Here is a 21,769-nt window from a genome sequence, read left to right on the forward strand (position 1 = left end):
CGGATGTTTTTCGAAGGTTGAGGTAAACGATTTCCGAAGGTTTCTTGGTTATGTGTTGACGGATGGATACAGCTGGATCTAGGGATTGTTAGTTTGGGTGATATATTTTGTGTCCCCTGTATCCCCTACACCAGATTGCATAACCAGAAAGTTTCGGGAGTTTATAAGTGGGAATTCAAGTAGCCTTAGGACATGTAACGCCCCAAGACCGACGCTCCGATTGCCTTCCTTGTTTGGCGAGTCAGCTCTGTTATTTATTTTGTTGTTGCTTTCTTCATCGCATCATTTGCATTGCATCGGCACTTCGTTGCCGCCATGTTTTAAAACTTGCATCCGCTCGTAGTTGTCGCGCCCCCCTTGCTTCCGCTGACCCTTCCGAGACCAACCTCGTTCTTCGTTTTCCCTCTTGCTTAAACCGGAGTCCCTCTTTGCACAGTGCTTCGCCCCTCGCGCGCGTCCGAAATTTGTCCCGAACCCGAACCGGACTTTCGTTACCGTTGGGTCCGGATCATCCCCTAACATCTACAAAACATCACCGTTTCTTATATAGACTCTCCCTACCTATTTATTCTCGATCGTCCGTCTGCGATCGGACGGACCGAGTTAATCCCTACCCTAATCCCCTACCTATTTAAATAGACCAACCCTAAATTCTAGGGGATTTGTCCCTGCCGCCGCCGCCGCACTCATCTCCCACCTCGGGATCCCCTCGCCCAATCTCTTTGGATCCCCTCGCCCAGCCAACCACCGAGCGCCAGCCTCCTCGGATCCGAGGCCTCCCCAAGCTGCTGCCTTGCCTCCACTCTGTCAGCACGCGCCACCGGAGCCCCGAGCTGCTGCAGCTCCAAGCGCCTCGCCTCTGCACCCGCCCCGATGGCCTCCTCTACCCCGGTCTCTTCTCCCATGGATCCCTCCTTCTCCTCGCGTCGAGCACTAGCGCTCCAGGGCTGGCCTTCTGCTGTTTGACCTCGCCAGTCAAGTCGCCGCCGCCGACCTCCTCCACCAGGGTGCCGCCCTCATCCACCAGGAGCTCCCCGCCGCCGGATCGGGTCGCCTCCGCCCGGGTTCCTCTCGCGCCATCGCCCCGCGTGCTCTGCCCGTCGCCATGAACGCCGGCAAGCAGCAACAGCACCCAGGTCGCCGTGCCTCCTCCTCCCGTCCTTCTCCTGCTCGCCTTCTCTCTACTTCCCTTCTCCTGCTTTCCCTCTCTCTAATCCCTCTCTCTCCCAGATACTCCGTCGCCATGGATGCCAGCCGCTGCTTCGTCTCTGCATCGAGCACCGCTCGTCCTGGAGCGTTGACCGCGCCCCGCCGGACCTCCTTCCTCCACATCCGGCCAAGCCAGCGGCAAGCCCTGCCTCCGCGCCAAGCCCTCCCGCTGCCGCCTCGCTCACGCCCTGCTCGCCGGCGCCGAGTCCCTGTCGCCGCTGCTCTGCTTCCCTGTCGAGCAGAGGACGCCCGTCCCAGCCGCGTTGACCGCACCGATCCACGACACCTGAACACCCGCGGGTCGGCCTCCTCCGCGCCAAGGCCAAGCGTGCCCCTTCGCGGCCTGCCCAGCCTCCTCCCCACCGAACTGGGCCTGGCCCATGGTGAGGCCCCAGCGCCCTTTGGTTTTTCCTCTGTTGGGCTTCCTATTCACTTTCGGCCCATGTGATGTTTTTTTTCAGGATATGCGAATTTCTCTATTATCCAGAGTATTACTGTTTTACAGAAAACCCCTTGCACTTCATGCATTTAATAACTCCACAACCGTGCATCGGATTAAAACAAACTAAATATGTAAAATGCTTAGAATTTTGTGTAGTTTAATAATATGCCATTTTCACCCATGTTAAAAATTGTTTAAAATGTTGCTTGATTAATTTTGCTCGAATAATATGTTAAAATGATTTAATTCATAACTAAATAACCGTAACTCGGATTTTAATAAACTTCATATGTAAATGGGGTAGAAAAATGCCTAGTTTAACATGGTGCACTTCATTTTGCTGTTTAACAATATTAAAATTGCATTTATGGCAGAACAGTACCAATCCCAATATATGGACATGAGGATTTTCCGGAATTGTTGTTGTTTGTTTCCGGCCTCATTTAACTTGCTTAAATAGGTAGTTTCCTTATGCTTCACCTCTTGCCATGGTTAACAACATTTAACATTGTTGGGTACATAACCAAGAGAGAACTAAATAGTTGATGTGGTGTTTCGTCAACATGCAACTCGTTGCATATTGAACTCCACTTAATTTGTAGTATTGTTTGTTGCACTTTGCCATGCCATGCCTCATTAAACCGGACATGCATCATATTTGTTTTTGCATCATGCCATGTGTATGTGGTGGTTGTTTACTATGTTGTTTGTTTCTTTCCGGTTTGCTTCTCTCGTTACCTTCGGTTTCGTTCCGGAGTTGTGAGGATTCCTTCGTCTACGTCCGTTTGTCTTCTTCATGGACTCGTTCTTCTTCGTTGCGGGATCTCAGGCAAGATGACCACCCCTCGAAATCACTTCTATCTTTGCTATGCTAGTTGATCGCTCTATTGCCATGCTCGCTACCTATCACTTGCTATATCATGTCTCCCATTTTAGCCATGTCAGCCCTAACCATCCCTTCCTAGCAAACCGTTGTTTGGCTATGTTACCGCTTTTGCTCATCCCCTCTTATAGCGTTGTTAGTTGCAGGTGAAGTTGAAGATTGCTCCATGTTGGATTATGTTTATGTTGGGATATCACAATATCTCTTATATTATTAATGCACCTATATACTTGGTAAAGGGTGGAAGGCTCGGCCTTATGCCTGGTGTTTTGTTCCACTCTTGCCGCCCTAGTTTCCGTCATACCGGTGTTATGTTCCTTGATTTTGCGTTCCTTACGCGGTCGGGTGATTTATGGGACCCCCTTGACAGTTCGCTTTGAATAAAACTCCTCCAGCAAGGCCCAACCTTGGTTTTACCATTTGCTACCACCTATCCCCTTTTCCCTTGGGTTCTGCAGACTCAAGGGTCATCTTTATTTTAACCCCCCGGGCCAGTGCTCCTTCGAGTGTTGGTCCGAAACGAGTAGACTGCGGGGCCACCTCGGGGAAACTTGAGGTCTGGTTTTACTCGTAGGATGTCTCATCCGGTGTTGCCCTGAGAACGAGATATGTGCAGCTCCTATCGGGATTTGTCGGCACATCGGGCGGCTTTGCTGGTCTTGTTTTACCATTGTCGGAATGTCTTGTAAACCGGGATTCCGAGACTGATCGGGTCGTTCCGGGAGAAGGACTATCCTTCGTTGACCGTGAGAGCTTATAATGGGCTAAGTTGGGACACCCCTGCAGGGTATAAACTTTCGAGAGCCGTGCCCGCGGTTATGTGACAGATGGGAATTTGTTAATATCCGGTTGTAGAGAACTTGACACTTGACCTTAATTAAAACGCATCAACCGCGTGTGTAGCCGTGATGGTCTCTTCTCGGCGGAGTCCGGGAAGTGAACACGGTTTCTGGGTTATGTTTTGACGTAAGTAGGTGTTCAGGATCACTTCTTGATCATTGCTAGTTCACGACCGTTCCGTTGCTTCTCTTCTCGCTCTTATATGCGTATGTTAGCCACCATATAAGCTTAGTGCTTGCTGCAGCTCCACCTCACTACACCATCCTTTCCTATAAGCTTAAATAGTCTTGATCTCGCGGGTGTGAGATTGCTGAGTCCTCGTGACTCACAGATACTTCCAAACAGTTGCAGGTTCCGATGATACCAGTCCAGGTGACGCAACTGAGCTCAAGTGGGAGCTCGATGAAGATCTTGTCCGTTGTGTTGTTTCTTTTCTTATTGATCAGTAGTGGAGCCCAGTTGGGACGATCAAGGATCTAGCAGTTGGGTTGTCTTGTTTTCTTTTGGTTCCGTAGTCGGACCTATGTGTGTATCTTGAATGATGTATGAATTTATTTATGTATTGTGTGAAGTGGCGATTGTAAGCCAACTCTTTATCCCATTCTTGCTCATTACATGGGATTGTGTGAAGATGACCCTTCTTGCGACAAAACCACTATGCGGTTATGCCTCTAAGTCGTGCCTCGACACGTGGGAGATATAGCCGCATCGTGGGCGTTACAACGGAGCCGTCGACGTGATCCACGAGGTTGTTCTCGCGGAAGAGCAGTGAGAAGTACGTCTTCCACGCGAAGTACGTGACGTCGGTGGCATCGAGGATGACGGGGACTTGGTCATAAATGTTGATGTCGCGGATGTCAGCGGGGTCTGGTCCGGCGAAGGGGTTGTAGGAGGAGGAGCCTGAGGAAGTCATGGCGGCGTGAGAAGTCAAGCGAGGCGAGTCGGGCGAGGCTAGCGACAGGAAGCAACACGAGCGGCAGGGCAATCGCGGGCGCTGCGCTGGCACGGGCGGGCGCGGGCGATGCACTATGCGGACGGGCTTTGGCGAGGCTGGCGGCTGGCACGGGCGATCGAGGTGGGATCGGGAGCGGCGGCCAGCTGGCACGAGCGAGGTGGGATCGGGAGCGGCTGGCACGGGCGGGTTTTGGCGAGGCTAGTGGCTGGATCGGACGATCGAGGCGGGTGCGTGATGGGCGATCGAGGCAGGTGTTGGATCGGGATCGGGAGCGGCAGCGGGTAGCGAGGCTGGCGGCGGGAACGGGATGGGATCAGGAGCGGCGGCCGACGCGAGAGGTGCACAGACGACGGCGGCTGGGTGGCGGTTGCGGCGGCGGAAGCGAGAGGAAAACCTAAAAAACTGATACCATGTGGAGAATGATTTAGTACATAGATGATTCATTGATCGTGCACTAGACACATATATATAGGTACAAGGGGTGCGACCGGTATCTTGTCTCTTAAGATATACGTACATACAAAGGAAGACAGACACTACAGGTACTGCATACGAAACGCAGACCTAAGTACATGTATACATGTTCAACACCAAGGAACGATTCGTTCGAACGCCAGCCCCATATCCCGGTCCTTTGATGAAATGCTACAAAGGACAGATTCGTGGTGGCCCGTTCAGGTTGGACATAGGCCACATAATATTCACGAAAAGCATCGAGGCCGTAATACAGGTCTTTGCAAAGGTCGACGGTCCCCGTCACGTGAGATTCGCTGCTCTCAGCAGTGGGTTTGTTCATGAGATTGTGTTGTTTGATGACACATTCTCCAGGACTAAGATGCAGCTTCAGCATGCAGTCGTGCTGAAAGCAGAGGAGAAATTGGATGTTTGCTTGAAGCTAGGGGAATCGCTCTTTCGGTGGACTTTCCAGGATGTACATGTTGGCTGATGACTCGATGTCGAAATATTGCCAGTTTGATGTAAGGGTGTCCAAAATTCGCATATCAGATGCCATTTCTCACAGTGAATATTATTACTACTAGGCAAGATAGTAACCTTGACATTCACAAGCAATCTGTTCCCCACATAAACCGTCTCGTTCTCTAAACAGGCAGCGTCAGGACGTGGAATTATATTACACATTTGAGTTGCAAGCTTGACCAAACACCAAAGAAGCCTAGGCTAAATTTGCTAAGCTGCTTCATGCTGCGACACCTCGACGGAGAGCAGTGGCAGCAGCTGGTCTTCAGGCCTTGATGCAGCACTGGAAATAGCTCAGGAACCTCTTCCTTCCCTGCATCAGCAAACAAATTCCTTCCAAGTCATTACATTATACATTACATGTATGTAGCCATCAGCCAGGTGATACAGCAAGAATATAGCATGCCTATTTAACCATAACTTTATTTTCCTTTTTTTGCCAACTAGTTAACCAGGTTGCGCGACAGCGACGCCTCACAGGATCGCGGTTCTGAAATGTTGTTTGCCAAACTATGTTGGATGAAGGTTCGGTGTCAACCAATTTGTGCTTTGTCATAAGGAAAGCTAATGTATGTTTGGCCAAGATGGCACCAGCTTGTAGCAAGCTGTACGTACAAGGCCGTTGATAACTAATTCTCGGCTTCTTCAATCCTATTTTTGCCACTTCTCATCATACATTTCATTTCATACCTGCAACCTAAAGGGAAATTAGCCTACCGACTGGCCCGACTCATTATTAGTTCATTCTTTCTAATCATCTATCGTCAGCTAGGATTCCTAACATAATTAATTGGATGTCCCATGGACAAGGACATACTAATGCATATCAGTCGTCGCTTTATCGATACAGCCTCTAAGAGGCATACACATATCGAGTAATATACGATTAGGAAAATGAGATCATGTGTCCTTGCCAAGCAGCTGTGAGCTGTGAGAAAGCACTAGATGCAAATGGTTGGAGTGGCCGGTGCTACGGGTTGATATATCTGCCGACCTACCTATATCAGCTGAACCGACTCCACTCATTGTCGATGCAGCTGCGGGTAGACGCCATAAACTTTGCATAGGGCCCATCATCATCATCCAAACTTGCTTAATCATACACTATTACCGCAGAAACAGAGGCGGCGGTTCGACTTTTAGATGTTGTAGTACTTGTTTTCTCCGGTTCATCATAACAGGCTTTGCACTTGCAGCTCAGAAGAACCATCAGGTAAATGCAGAGTAATGCCTATCACGCTGTGATACAAATTTAGTTTCACTCGTGTGTTCTTTATTTCCCTAGCACTTCTTTGAGTACTTGGCACATGAAAACATGTGTGTAACTAAGATATTAACTAAATAGACGGTACTTGTGTGGAATTTACTGCTGTGTTCCACCGTCCACGGTCAAATTTCAGTGCGTTGGGGTACGAGTTTGACCCGGCAGAGCCCCCATGGCTGCTGCTGTTCGCTAACTTGAGCGAAACAACAAGCAAAGAATACTATACTGTTATCCGCAGCAGCGCCGCTTACTGAAAGTACAGTAATTAACGCAGAAAGTACGAATCTTTATGCTACCACTAGTTCCGGGTCAGCTAAGAACAGCCGGATGGAAATGGAGAAAAGTTTGCTTTTTCTTTCTTTTCCAGAATGGAGAAAAGTTGTGGACACGGGAATCCTCTTTTGACCGTTAGGCGGCGGAATCCATGACTTATCAAACCACCAATCCGAATAGTAAGCAGCAGGGAGGGAAGGCGAGGCTGCTTACCGTGGGCGAGTGGTCGCGGCCGTGGAGCGGGCCGTGGTCTTTGGCCGGAGCGCCGAGCTTGGTGGGCTGGGGAGCCTTGGCGGCGGGCTGGTGCTGCTGGTGCTGCTGCTTGTGGTGGGCGAGGAGGTCGTCGTCGCCGCCGAGGCTGGCGCGGGAGAGCTCCTTCTTGTTCTGCTTGCGCATCTCCCGGATCTTGGAGAAGTCCATGGAGTAGTCCGGCATGGCGCCGTTCTTCATGTCCCAGTCCCCGAACGCCGGCACCGTCATCCACGCCGTCGCCCCCTCCCCCTGCACACACACGCACGCACGCACGCATCGAAATTAATCTTCTAACAAGCCACCGCAGAACCAGATCGCGAGGAAGGAAAAGGAAACCCATGGATGGATTCGATCTCTCGGCACGAAAGCCGAAAGGATTCGTTGGGGGGGTGGGAATTGGGCTCACCTCCTTGTGGTTGTCCTTCTCCATGGACGATCTCCCTTCCTCTCGCGGACGCACGGATATTTTCTTCTTGTGCCGCCGGAGCTGTGGAGCAGATTTGGAAGCTAAGCTGAGCAAAAAAGCTGGCTAGATGGAGCACCACAGCACAGTGCGGGACTTGTCTAGCTTGGATGGGATGAGATGAGAGGGGTGGTCGTGGTACACACAAAACTACAAGGAAATGTGTGTGGACAGTGACTGGGCAGAGGAAGGAGATCGACGGGGCTCTACTTATATAGGTTGACGGCCAGAGAAAACTACCGCGGCCAAATCTCAGGGCTTAACTAACCCCTCCACCAATCATTCCTGTCTTGTTTAGTGCTAAACATAATTTGGACTGCGATTAGGCGGCCGCCGGAGACGTTGTGGATGGATGTGGTACTACCGCCCGTTGTGCAGCACGCGTGACGCGTCTGCCGTCTGAGCGAGGACACAGCTGGTGGCACGTCGACGTATTGATGTGCGTGTGGTGTACCGGGCCCACCGGCCAGTGGCGCCGCCCACTAGCTGGCTGGCCTTCACACGGCTTTGGGATAAGGTTTGCCTCTTTTCCGGCCAGCGATCGAGCGCGGAAAGGCGGCGAGAAAGGTCGGCGACTCCGTGCGTCCAGCTCACCGGAGACGGGGAGTTCGCCTCATCTTTGTTGGCCGAACGCGTTGGGTTGGGCGGGCGGCAGCTTGCAGAGAGAGAATGTGTGGTGGTGTAGTACGTTCGCTCTCGCACGTCGATTAGGGTTTAATGCGCTGGCGAGCTCTGGATGGGAGGGTTTGGAGGTCCGGTTCTGAATAAGAAACGTTTTCGGAGTAATCATCCGACAGTTGCGGACACCTGCCACTGATTCTGGTGTGGATTATAGTAGTCTGTGCTAGAGACTTCGCGGCCAAGGGATTCGGTTGCCAAGGCGATGGAGCTTTGTTGGTTGGGAACACAAGATGCTCCCAGCGACTCGGATGATATTGGTGTAACATTCGCAAAAAAAAAATTGATATTGCTGTAAAACTAAATGACTTGTTGCCGTCCATCGCTCAAAGACCAATTACAGCCGCCAATCAAAGCAGTCTGTAAACAACATGTTTTATGAATGATCCGTGAAGTGTCTGCACTGATCAGTAAGATCGATAATGATGTTCGGCGTTGCCCCACCCACGCCGGGTGAGGCTGGGTCCGTCATGTCAGCGTCGTTTGCGCCATGTCGGGTTGTTTGGCTCGCGCAGGCGCTGGCCCGGGATTTCTGCCTCCTTCCTACTCGTTTGCCCTCTTGGGAAGGCTGGGTTGCGCTGCCAGTGTCCTTCAATGCCACGAATCCGTTTTATGAAGAAGATGCACCGAGTACAGGGTCGATAGATACGTCAAACTTCGTAGACCAACCGACACCGAGTCTGTTGTTTTCAAGGGTACCGTTCTTCTCTCTCATATTACGCAAACTGATATCGGATCATTCGTCTCGCATTAATGCTGAAAGAGCATGGTGTCCCCATTGTTGGTTTTGATAATCGATGACAATCCCTATGGACTAATGGTTGTCTTGAGTTATATTTGAAGGGTTTGTCCATAGGCATTGCTTGAAGATCATTTGTTGGTTTCAAGGTTATTAGAAGAAGATTATGTGTTGACCAAGGTGCTATTCAAGGAGTTATCCAAAGATTGGTCATGTGAGAGTTGAGGCTATTGCAAGCATGTCTTGAAGAAGATTGTGTGAGCATTCATGTTTACCTTCAAGACATCACCTTTATGAAGAAAGAAGATAAGATACAAGGTTGATCAAGACTAAGTACAAAGACTGGATTCAAGTTGATCAACACACAAAGCGTAGAAGATATACCGAGTGGGATCAAGTGATCTCATGGTACGGTAAGCATTGTCCAATGCGCTTTTGTGTACTAACCATGATCTTTGTGAGGTTTCTTTATAGGGTTAGGTATATTTTCATGGGCGCGCATCAAGCGGAAGATGTCATATAACCCATGAAGTATGGCATCAAGTGGTGATCGTCATCAAGGTTGTGTTGTGCAAGTTCAAGTGGAGTATCGCGAAGAGATCTCGTGCTTGAAGCTTGCCTCCATTGTGGTGAAAATGGACATGTGAAAATATGCCGAAAAGAGGCTCACCCATAGTGGAGTATGGGGGAGAAATCTACTAGTCTTCATCGAGCCAGTATGGGGGAGAAATCTACTAGTCTTCATCGAGCCAGCGCAATCAGGAAAGGTGGTCCAACTTGAGCAGGACGAGATCGCTATCACCTAGCTCAAGTGGACTATATGCAAGGCAAATGTTTGCCCTTGATAGGTTTTCTACTTTACCGGTCTCATGGTGTTAGTCGGGAGACCGGGCTATAGGATCGATAGTCGTATTATCAAGGGGGGCTCTCAAGTGAGTGGCTTGATCGTATCGTTCATAGAGAGCTCAAACCATTGCATCCTTGGTGATGTAGGGTGGAACCCTATACGGCCGATATTTCACGAAAGGAGCGGGTCCCAACTAAGAACACGAAGAACACCAGGGGAAACACGAGGGAAAACACAAGAGAATCACTAAAACCAACAAGATATAGTCACACATGTGCTAGATCCTCGAAACACGAGAGGAGATACAAGATCCACGAGCAACAAAGGACGATACAAAGGTAACCGGTTCTTCTCCGTGAGGAGGTCTTGATGGGGCCACCCAAGAGGGGGTCTTGAATCCAAGGTGATCTTCTCCGTAGAGGGGCCGCGGTCTCTCTCTTGGAGTAGATCCGTATTGGATGAGCAATGCTCTATCTCACATATGAGCTAAACCAATGCTAACCCTAAAATGTAGGTGGAGGGGGAGTATATATAGTCTAAGGGGCGAAGGGGTACATGGGCTTTCGGCCCAGATACACTGCACGCAGGCAGGAAGGGCCGGATGTCCGAGCAACGGGCCGGATGTCCGGGCTTTCCCGAGACGCCGGATGTCCGGGCTCTGGGGCCGGATGTCCGGGCTGGCGAGATCCAGCTTCTGGACGTTCTGTGACGGGGCGCCGGATGTCCGGGCTAGGGCCGGATGTCCGGGCTTGCGAGAGGGGCCGGATGTCCGGGCCCTGTAGCACTTCGGTTGCTGGGCTGCTGCTGTTGTTGACATCTTAAGGGGCCGGATGTCCGGGTCCTGTAGCCTTTCTCCGGTTCCTCTCGTCGTGCTCCTTCATCCTTGTACTTGGGGACTTGTCCATCGTTCCGAGCATCTTCGAGAGGGTCTCCTTGGTACCTAGGCATGTGTAGTGTCCTTGCATTAGGTAGCAACCGTGTCTCACATGAATGGAAAGGAGAAGCATTTAGGAGCGGGTTCACCTTGTGTCCAATGGCGTATGTTTGAGGTCTCGCCGTATGTCCACATGGGGCTTGGAGGGTAGTCATAGTGTACATGGGGATGATCGTCGGATGCTCCGCATCATCTCCCCTCCCTTGGGAAAGATCCGACCTCGGATCGTAATCCTCATCACCATGGAAACGGTTGTCGTGGACGGACTTGTAATTGGACGGAGTGGAAGTCATGGCGCAATCCAAGTACTCCAAGGTGTCTCCGGAGTGGTATACATGCAAAAAGAGCAAACACAAGCGACATCGGAAATACAATGGTTAGTGCACACAAAGTGTCCATCAAATAAGCATGAGTTCGCCCGATGAGATTGATCATGACAAGGTGCATGAAGCGTAGGCAAATGATATAGAATGATATGTAAGGCAATCATGGAAGCAAATTCATTCGTTGTGCACACAAAAGTATGGCAATTGGTATGATGCACAAAGCTATAAATTCTACCATTGTGCAAAATGATGTCATAATGGGATGGTTTATCAAGAGCATGAACATGGTAATTGGTGCTCAATGTGACTATGTGATCATGCAATTGATGGTGGGTAATATGATCATGATGTATGAATATGCCATCAAGAAAGATCACAACAAATTTGCTTAGGAAGTGCATAAGCGCATATATCATGGATGACATAGAAATGGAAGATGCAACAAGGCAATCATAATGTGAGTCAATCCATGCATAGGGTGCAAACTTGTGGTGAGTATGATATGTCCATCGAGCATGACATGTGGTAGCACAATCAACAAATATGGATGCGGTGGTACAAAAAGTCAAAGAAGTGTTGATGCACCAAAGCTCGATGTCGTGGCATGAGTGGAAGTCCGAAGGTGCATCCAATAAGTCCGGGCACTCCTCAACTTGAAGGTCCATAGGGTCCATCTCCAATGTCGGTCCTCCATCCAATATATGTATCATGTAGACAAGAAGAAGGAAACAACAATGAAAGTACGGCCCATCCGATATGCATATGTGAAGATGGCTCAAAGGGAAAGAGTTCACCTTTATGAGGATGTCAAAAATGTTGGTGTCGCACATCATGTACACCTTCACATAACCAAAATGTCTCTTTATGGTACCGCCTTGTGAATCCTTCAAAATGAAAGAACATGACAAACACTCAGAAAAACAAATGAGGTTAGTGCAAATGCAAGACCTATCATTCGAGGGGCAAGATACCCAACAAGTGTTTTCATCATTCTTATAAAGAAAGAACAAGGTGTGGTATGGTATGAAAGCATATGATGCAACTACAACCAAAGACAATAGGCTCAAGTAAGCAAGCATGCTTCACAAGTAATATGTCCAAGTCTCCACGATCAATAAGCATAGCAAGTTGGCACTCAATACAAGGTGATATGAGAGATGCAACTAATGGAGACAAGAGACAATGATCAAGACAAATCAAGTGAGAGGCATGAACATATATGTCATCAACCCAAGAAAGCGAGTAAGAATGGAACATGGGTGATGCAACATAGCAAGTAATCATATGAATCAAGTCATGCAAGCTAGTAGTGCAAAGATGCAACGTACTAGGAGGAATCATGGCAAGCATGTCATGTGTGCAAATAATGGTCAAGAATAATGCACATAACATATCGCAAGCATGAAAGCAAGACATGAGCAAAATATCATCAATGTATTGGCGATAGGCCATATATAAATAGCAATGGGACATCATGACTCTCCCAACATAACAATCATCAATAGCATGAGGTACAAGGAAAACATGGTAATAGTAACAAGGATCCCCACCAAGCATGCAAATACACATGGAAGTAGTATAATGGTGAATCATATGTAAGTGCAAGCAAGGGTCACAATTGCATGGCAAAGTCTTAGAAGCAAGCATAACATGCAAAGTGAACACGATAGAATGCGCATAAGGTGATAAGTGGTAAATAGCCCATAGCCGTGTGAGAGATAAGTAAAAGATATGTGCGTAGTCCTTGCGCAAATGGAACGGTGGTAAGGATAGTCCACGGGATCCCAGATCGTCGTTGCTCTCAAGAGCTCGTTTCGTCAACTCTTGGGATTGAGAGGTTGACGAGTATACGTGAGTACCTACACAAAACAAAGGCAAAGGAAAAATTGTGTGTGCATGGTATATGTACACATCATCCATCATGATGCATACGTGCATGTGTTGGTTAGCACAAAATATCCAATGCTCAAATAAATGAGATGCGTGATATAGAAACATGTCATCCATCATGAGAGGTTTGTTATTATGTATAGCATAATGGAGACTCAAATTGTGTAATGCATCATGAGAAATATGTAGAGCATTGTTATTCATGGAATGCATATGGTGCACGCAATTATGGGAATCATGCAAAGTATGAAATGCATCAAAATCTCCTAATATGTATGAGGAAACTATGGGGTTCTCCTCATGAGCATTAGTGGAAACATCACATGGAGAATATTGACAACATCCAAAACAATGCATATTTGGAACAATGTGATCATGGCATGGCATACTAGATAAATTGCGCAAATCATGTAAAGGAAGCATGGCAATATCATCACATGAAAAACAAAAGCCAATGACCGTCATCTCGTCATCTATGCCATAAGTGCAAATGGGATTTATTTTAATGGGGCATGCATAGTTACTAAGTTGAGATTGAAATGATGTAATATGGGAGATCTCACTCATAGCATATGACAAGTTCAATGGATTGTCAAACATGAAGTGACCAATAGAATTTTCACATGATATCCTATGGAGCATAGCATCACAACTAGGCAACTCAACATGCTCATCATCATATTCATCATAAATTGGTAAGTCATGACATAAAGAAGTCGCACTAGCGTGAAGCATGGGAATAGGTGGATCAACATCATGCAAGCAATCATTGGTAAGATAGTCCACTTGTGGGACAAGAGAAGCACCATCACCTATGTTACCTTTGGAGCATCGCTCATGCATGTGTTGTAGGTGAGGTTGCAACTTGATGGTACCATGTGGGGGGTGCATCATCGTCCACCATGGCCATCATCGTCTCCATTGGAGGTATGGACTCGTCGAGGATAGGCATGTCGTCATGTAGGATACCTAGCACCAAAGAAAACACACTCGGAGTAGAGGTTAAGTTGTCAGAAATCATAGTGGCCTCACATGCCGTGTCAACTACCTCACTTTAACGCCCGGATAATCAAGCTACAGTAATCCCACGCTAATGGTGCCACGTCACCACGGTTACTGTTGCTAATCTACCGTTAGGTCAAACCGTTTCAAAATTCAATTTTTAAATTTATGTCAACAATAAAAGTTTATCAAAATTTAAAACAAAATGTTCGGGAGATGCCATATTTTGCATAAGTAAAAATGGTGTAGTAAACACATTTTTATAAGATGCCTAAATAATTTAAATTGAAGTAAAACAGAAAAGAAAATAAATAAATAAAAAGAAAATACAAAAGGGGAGAAACAAACAAAAAAAGAGAAGAAGAGAAAACCCTCCCCCCCACTGGACCCTGGCCCAACTGGGCCGACCCTAGGCCCAGCCGGCCTGGCCCACCTCGCTCGGTCGTTCCCTCCCCTTCCCTGTTCCCCCGACCGGGGTCGGAACAGGGGCAGGTCCCCGCCGCACCCCCTCGCCGGCGACGGGGGAGGATAAGGCCGCCACGCCCCGCCTCCTCGATCGCGCCTCCCACTCGCCCCCACTCTCGCCCTCGGTTCCTGCGCCTCTCCCTCCTCCCTCAGCTCCACCTCGTTCCCCACCGCAACCGAGCGCCGCCGTCGCCATGGCTGCGCCATAGCCGCGGCCACCGAGCCCCGTTCTCCTCCCCGACGTGTCCACGAGCTCCGCCGCGTCGAGCCCGTCCTCCTCGACCACGGGCCCGAGCCCCGGGAACCCTGCATCGACCTCGCGCCATCTTCTTCCTCGTCGGATCCCCGCCGCCGTTCGCCGTCGGTTCCGACTGCACCACGCCTTCCCCGCGCCCACTTTAAACGGCTACGCCCCGCTGTGAGCTCTTGCTCCTCCTCCCCCTCTCCATTAGCTCGCTAGCTTGCCGTAGCCACCGCGCCGCGTTAGGTCGCACCCTCCGCCGCCTGGCCTCGTCGCCGGCGTGGCCACGGCGACCTTTTGGTCCCGTTCGTGCCTCCGTTGCCTTGGCCGCATCGTGTAGGCCTCGCCCCGCTCTTCGGTTTGCCCCAGTTCGCACCGTAGCCCCGCCTCTGCCGCACGCCCGAACCACCCCGCCGCCGGCGAGCTCCTGGCGCTCCGCTTCGACCTCCCCAGCACCCCGCACCGCCACCGTTCGACGCGCGGCGTCGAGCCGCGTCGAACGCAAGCAACCGCGGCCCCTGGGACCCCCTGTGCGCTAAACCCGAGCCGAGCCCGCCGCGCGCCGCCGCGTTTTGGCTCGCCGGAGCCAACTCCGGCGCCGGCCGCCGACGTGGCTGGCCTGGGGCCACCCCAGTGCCACTGCCAGTGGGCCCCGTGGGTCCCAGTTGACTGGGTTGACCCAGTCAACTGCTGACTGGGCAGGCCCCAGTCACTGACGTGCGGGCCCCACCGCTTAATCCGGTAATTAAAACATTTTAATAATTAAAACTAATTAGTTTAGATGATTAGACAATGACAGGTGGGGTCCAGTAGTTAACTAATCTAAATTTAGTTAGTTTAATCTTCTGCTAGTCCACTGTCTATGACAGGTAGGACCCACTGGTCAGTTTGACCTGGTCGGCCGCTCTGTTGACTGCTGAGGTCATCATTACGTCATGCTGACGTCATATTCCTTTTCTGTTAGATTAAATAATTCCAGAAAATGATTAAATCTTTAGAAAATCGTATCTTTTAATCCGTAACTCGGATGGGAAAACTTTGTACATGAAAGTTTCTCAGAACGACGAGACGAATCCGAATACGTAGCCCGTTCGTCCACCACACCTCCCTAACCTATCGAACACGCAACTTTCCCCCTCCGTTTCATCTGTCCGAAATTGCGAAACATCGGGAATACTTTCCCGGATGTTCCCCCCCTTCGCCGGTACCACCTACTGCCGCGTTAGGGCACGCCTAGTACCGCTCATTGTCATGTCACGCATCATCATGCTTATGTTTGCATTGTATTTACTGTTTCTTCCCCCTATTCTCTCCGGTAGACTACGAGACCGACACTGCTGCTACCCAGTTCGACTACGGAGTTGACGACCCCTCCTACTTGCCAGAGCAACCAGGCAAGCCCCCCCCCTTGATCACCAGATATCGCCTATTCTTCTCTATGCTGCTTGCATTAGAGTAGTGTAGCATGTTACTGCTTTCCGAATCCTATCCTGATGCATAGCCTATCCTTGCTACTACTATTGTTACCTTTACCTGCAATCCTACATGCTTAGTATAGGATGCTAGTTTTCCATCAGTGGCCCTACATTCTTGTCCGTCTACTGTGCTATACTATCGGGCCGTGATCACCTGGGCAGTGATCACGGGTATATACTTATATACTATATACATGACACATGTGGTGACTAAAGTCGGGTCGGCTCGTAGGAGTGCCCGCAAGTGGATCTTTGTGGCAGAGCGACAGGGCAGGTTGAGACCGCCTAGGTGAGAGGTGGGCCTGGCCCTGGTCGGCGTTCGCCGATACTTAACACGCTTAACGAGATCTTGGTGTTTGATCTGAGTCTGGCCATTTGGTCTATACGCACTAACCATCTACGCGGGAGTAGTTATGGGTATCCCGACGTCGTGGTATCAGCCGAAGCTCTTTTGACGTCAGCGACTGAGTGGCGCGCGCCGCATTGGACCGTAAGCTCGCGCTTGTATTAAGGGGGCTAGGTCTGCTTCCGGCCGCGTACGCAACGTGCAGGTGTGCATAGGGCGATGGGCCCAGACCCCTGCGCGCATAGGGTTAGACCGGCGTGCTGACCTCTCTGTTGAGCCTAGGTGGGGATGCGACGTGTTGATCTTACGAGGCCGGGCATGACCCAGAAAAGTGTGTCCGGCCAAATGGGATCGAGCGTGTTGGGTTATGTGGTGCACCCCTGCAGGGAAGTTTATCTATTCGAATAGCCGTGTTCCTCGGTAAAAGGACGACCCGGAGTTGTACCTTGACCTTATGACAACTAGAACTGGATACTGAGTAAAATACACCCTTCCAAGTGCCAGATACAACCCGGTGATCGCTCTCTAACAGGGCGACGAGGAGGGGATCGCCGGGTAGGATTATGCTATGCGATGCTACTTGGAGGACTTCAATCTACTCTCTTCTACATGCTGCAAGATGGAGATGGCCAGAAGCGTAGTCTTCGACAGGACTAGCTATCCCCCTTTTATTCTGGCATTCTACAGTTCAGTCCACTGATATGCCCCTTTACACATATACCCATGCATATGTAGTGTAGCTCCTTGCTTGCGAGTACTTTGGATGAGTACTCACGGTTGCTTCTCTCCCTCTTTTCCCCCTTTCCTTTCTATCTGGTTGTCACAACCAGATGCTGGAGCCCAGGAGCCAGACGCCACCGTCGACGACGACTCCTACGACACTGGAGGTGCCTACTACTACGTGCAGGCTGCTGACGACGACCAGGAGTAGTTAGGAGGTCCCAGGCAGGAGGCCTTGCCTTTTCGATCGTTGCTACTTTTGTGCTAGCCTTCTTAAGGCAAACTTGTTTAACTTATGTCTGTACTCAGATATTGTTGCTTCCGCTGACTCGTCTGTGATCGAGCACTTGTATTCGAGCCCTCGAGGCCCCTGGCTTGTATTATGATGCTTGTATGACTTATTTATGTTTTAGAGTTGTGTTGTGATATCTTCCCGTGAGTCCCTGATCTTGATCGTACACATTTGCGTGCATGATTAGTGTACGGTCAAATCGGGGGCGTCACACTCACTCACTAAGTGTTGTGGCTCACTCACTCCCTCTTGGATGCTCTCACTCATATGGTTGGTGGAGTCACTCAAATGGCTCTCAACCTCACATAGGATGTGTGGCATGCTCTCAAGTGTGGGGCTAGTGGTGGTCACACTCATCCTCTCATAGGAAATGCACTCAATGTCACATATGGTGGAGTCACTCATATCACTCATGGTGGGGTGGCTCTCCTCACATGGCAATTGGGGCATCTCTTCATATGTGGGTGTCGGAGAGATGTTGGTGCAAATGTCTCCATGTGCGGTCTCGTAGCTTGACTCGGAGTATGAGTCCAAAATGGGCTTCGTCTTCATGTTGTTGAAGAGGTTCATGCTCGTCGCCATTGTCGAAGGGGATGGCCCTAGCTCGACCGTCTTGTCGCCGTCTTGTTGTTGGAGGCCCATATGATGTGGCACCTTGTAGCTCGTCTCCATGACCGAAGGGAAATTCCCATTCTCGGCCATCTTCCTTGAGGGGCTTCCGAAGATGGAAGTGTCGCCCTCACTTGTAGGTGGTCGCCTCATTGTTGAAGATGTCGATGTAGGCGAACTCATGGGAAGTAGGCGAAGATGCCGTACGTCCAAAGGCGAAGATGCCTTGATAGCACTTGGTGAAGATGCCGAAGTGGTGAAGTGGTTGTTGTAGCCGTAGCTCCGTCTTGGTGGTGCTCGTCTCGCGGTCTTCTCTTGTGCTCATGAAGTTTGGTCGTAGCTTGATGTAGAGCTTGTTGGGACTTGTAGGTAGGCGCATCTCGAGCATCTTCATGTTGATGTTGTCGTTGTCGTACTTGAGCTCGATGGCGTTCGTCGTCACCGTGCACATGATGTTGGAAATATGCCCTAGAGGCAATAATAAATGGTTATTATTATATTTCTTTGTTCATGATAATTGTCTATTGTTCATGCTATAATTGTGTTATCCGGAAATCGTAATACATGTGTGAATACATAGACCACAATGTGTCCCTAGTAAGCCTCTAGTTGACTAGCTCGTTGATCAACAGATAGTCATGGTTTCCTGACTATGGACATTGGATGGCATTGATAACGGGATCACATCATTAGGAGAATGATGTGATGGACAAGACCCAATCCTAAGCATAGCACAAAAGATCGTGTAGTTCGTTTGCTAGAGCTTTTCCAATGTCAAGTATCATTTCCTTAGACCATGAGATCGTGCAACTCCCGGATACCGTAGGAGTGCTTTGGGTGTGCCAAACGTCATAACGTAACTGGGTGACTATAAAGGTACACTACGGGTATCTCCGAAAGTGTCTGTTGAGTTGGCACGGATCGAGACTGGGATTTGTCACTCCGTATGACGGAGAGGTATCTTTGAGCCCACTCGGTAATGCATCATCATAATGAGCTCAATGTGACTAAGGGGTTAGCCACGGGATCATGCATTAAGGTACGAGTAAAGTGACTTGCCGGTAACGAGATTGAACAAGGTATTGGGATACCGACGATCGAATCTCGGGCAAGTAACGTACCGATTGACAAAGGGAATTGTATATGGGATTGATTGAATTCTCGACATCGTGGTTCATCCGATGAGATCATCGTGGAACATGTGGGAGCCAACATGGGTATCCAGATCCCGCTGTTGGTTATTGACCGGAGAGGCGTCTCGGTCATGTGTGCATGTCTCCCGAACCCGTAGGGTCTACACACTTAAGGTTCGGTGACGCTAGGGTTGTAGAGATATTAGTATGCGGAAACCCGAAAGTTTTTTGGAGTCCCGGATGAGATCCCGGACGTCACGAGGAGTTCCGGAATGGTCCAGAGGTGAAGAATTATATATAGGAAGTCCAGTTTCGGCCACCGGGAAAGTTTCGGGGGTTATCGGTATTGTACCGGGACCACCGGAAGGGTCCCGGGGGTCCACCGGGTGGGGCCACCTATCCCGGAGGGCCCCATGGGCTGAAGTGGGAAGGGAACCAGCCCTTAGTGGGCTGGGGCACCTCCCATGGGCCTCCCCCTGCGCCTAGGGTTGGAAACCCTGGGGGTGGGGGGCACCCCACTTGACTTGGGGGGGAAGTTCCCCCCCTGGCTGCCGCCCCCCTTGTAGATGGGTTCCGGGGCCGGCGCCCCCCCTCCAGGGGGCCTATATATAGTGGGGGGAGGGAGGGCAGCAGCACCACAGCCCCTGGCGCCTCCCTCTCCCCCTGCAACACCTCTCCCTCTCGCAGAAGCTTGGCGAAGCCCTGCCGAGATCCCCGCTACTTCCACCACCACGCCGTCGTGCTGCTGGATCTCCATCAACCTCTCCTTCCCCCTGTTGGGGAACGTAGTAATTTCAAAAAAATTCCTACACACACGCAAGATCATGGTGATGCATAGCAACGAGAGGGGAGAGTGTTGTCCACGTACCCTCGTAGACCGACAGCGGAAGCGTTATCACAACGCGGTTGATGTAGTCGTACGTCTTCACGATCCGACCGATCAAGTACCGAACGCACGGCACCTCCGAGTTCTACACACGTTCAGCTCGATGACGTCCCTCGAACTCCGATCCAGCCGAGTGTTGAGGGAGAGTTTCGTCAGCACGACGGCATGGTGACGATCATGATGTTCCACCGACGCAGGGCTTCGCCTAAGCTCCGCAACGGTATTATCGAGGTGTAATATGGTGGAGGGGGGCACCGCACACGGCTAAGAGATCTCAAGGATAAATTGGTGTGTCTCTGGGGTGCCCCCCTGCCCCCTATATAAAGGAGCAAGGGAGGAGGAGGCCGGCCCTAGGAGGGGGCGCACCAAGTGTGGAGTCCTACTAGGACTCCATAGTCCTAGTAGGATTCCACCTCCCATATGGAATAGGAAAAGAGGAAGGGAAAAAGAGAAGGAAGGAAGGGGGCGCCCCCTTCCCTAGTCCAATTCGGACCAGATCAAGGGGAGGGGTGCGGCCACCCTTGTGGCCCTTTTTCTTCTTTCCCGTATGGCTCAATAAGGCCCAATACGTATTCCCGTAACTCTCCGGTACTCCGAAAAATACCCGAATCACTCGGAACCTTTCCGAAGTCCGAATATAGTCGTCCAATATATCGATCTTTATGTCTCGACCATTTCGAGACTCCTCGTCATATCCCCGATCTCATCCGGGACTCCGAACTACTTCGGTACATCAAAACTCAATAAAACTGTCATCGTAACGTTAAGCGTGCGGACCCTACGGGTTCGAGAACTATGTAGACATGACCGAGACACGTCTCCGGTCAATAACCAATAGCGGGACCTGGATGCCCATATTGACTCCCACATATTCTACGAAGACCTTTATCGGTCAGACCGCATAACAACATACGTTGTTCCCTTTGTCACCGGTATGTTACTTGCCCGAGATTTGATCGTCGGTATCTCGATACCTAGTTCAATCTCGTTACCGGCAAGTCTCTTTACTCGTTCCGTAACACATCATCCGGCAACTAACTCATTAGTCACAATGCTTGCAAGGCTTATAGTGATGTGCATTACCGAGTGGGCCCAGAGATACCTCTCCGACAATCGGAGTGACAAATCCTAATCTCGAAATATGCCAACCCAACAAGTACCTTTGGAGACACCTGTAGAGCACCTTTATAATCACCCATTTACGTTGTGACGTTTGGTAGCACACAAAGTGTTCCTCCGGTAAACGGGAGTTGCATAATCTCATAGTCATAGGAACATGTATAAGTCATGAAGAAAGCAATAGCAACATACTAAACGATCGGGTGCTAAGCTAACGGAATGGGTCAAGTCAATCACGTCATTCTCCTAATGAGGTGATCCCGTTAATCAAATGACAACTCATGTCTATGGTTAGGAAACATAACCATCTTTGATTAACGAGCTAGTCAAGTAGAGGCATACTACTGACACTCTGTTTGTCTATGTATTCACACATGTATTATGTTTCCGGTTAATACAATTCTAGCATGAATAATAAACATTTATCATGATATAAGGAAATAAATAATAACTTTATTATTGCCTCTAGGGCATATTTCTTCAGTCTCTAGTTCACATCGCCATGTGA

General features: G+C 49.9%; 1 protein-coding gene and 1 long non-coding RNA gene across 3 annotated transcripts; one reads left to right on the forward strand and one right to left on the reverse strand.

Annotated features, from left to right (window-relative positions):
• Positions 1-674: 674 nt before the first annotated feature.
• LOC141021366 (uncharacterized) lies at positions 675-3,970 on the forward strand. Of its 2 annotated transcripts, XR_012182451.1 has the most exons (4): positions 675-1,136; positions 1,231-1,592; positions 2,409-2,480; positions 3,720-3,970. It is a non-coding gene; the product is annotated as an uncharacterized lncRNA (long non-coding RNA). The 2 variants fall into 2 exon arrangements; XR_012182450.1 differs by having other exon boundaries at positions 675-1,592.
• Positions 3,971-5,340: 1,370 nt separating this feature from the next.
• Positions 5,341-7,742, reverse strand: LOC109753137 (uncharacterized). The gene is made up of 3 exons (XM_020312059.4): positions 7,503-7,742; positions 7,058-7,345; positions 5,341-5,620 (listed from the first exon to the last, which is right to left on the reverse strand). The coding sequence occupies exons 1-3, from the start codon at positions 7,524-7,526 to the stop codon at positions 5,573-5,575; spliced, it is 360 nt and encodes a 119-aa protein (XP_020167648.1). The 5' UTR covers positions 7,527-7,742; the 3' UTR covers positions 5,341-5,572.
• Positions 7,743-21,769: the final 14,027 nt, after the last annotated feature.

This window comes from Aegilops tauschii, chromosome 4 (assembly GCF_002575655.3).
Source record: "Aegilops tauschii subsp. strangulata cultivar AL8/78 chromosome 4, Aet v6.0, whole genome shotgun sequence".
Taxonomy (NCBI): Eukaryota; Viridiplantae; Streptophyta; class Magnoliopsida; order Poales; family Poaceae; genus Aegilops; species Aegilops tauschii.

What these genes read in the sequence shown, in the direction of transcription:
- LOC109753137 (XM_020312059.4), bottom strand. Translation starts at nt 7,526, where the DNA reads ATGGAGAAGGACAACCACAAGGAG. An exon ending in AGAAGGACAACCACAAGGAG is followed by an intron (nt 7,346 to 7,502) that starts GTGAGCCCAATT and finishes GTGTGTGTGCAG; the next exon opens with GGGGAGGGGGCGACGGCGTG. An exon ending in GCCGCGACCACTCGCCCACG is followed by an intron (nt 5,621 to 7,057) that starts GTAAGCAGCCTC and finishes TTGCTGATGCAG; the next exon opens with GGAAGGAAGAGGTTCCTGAG.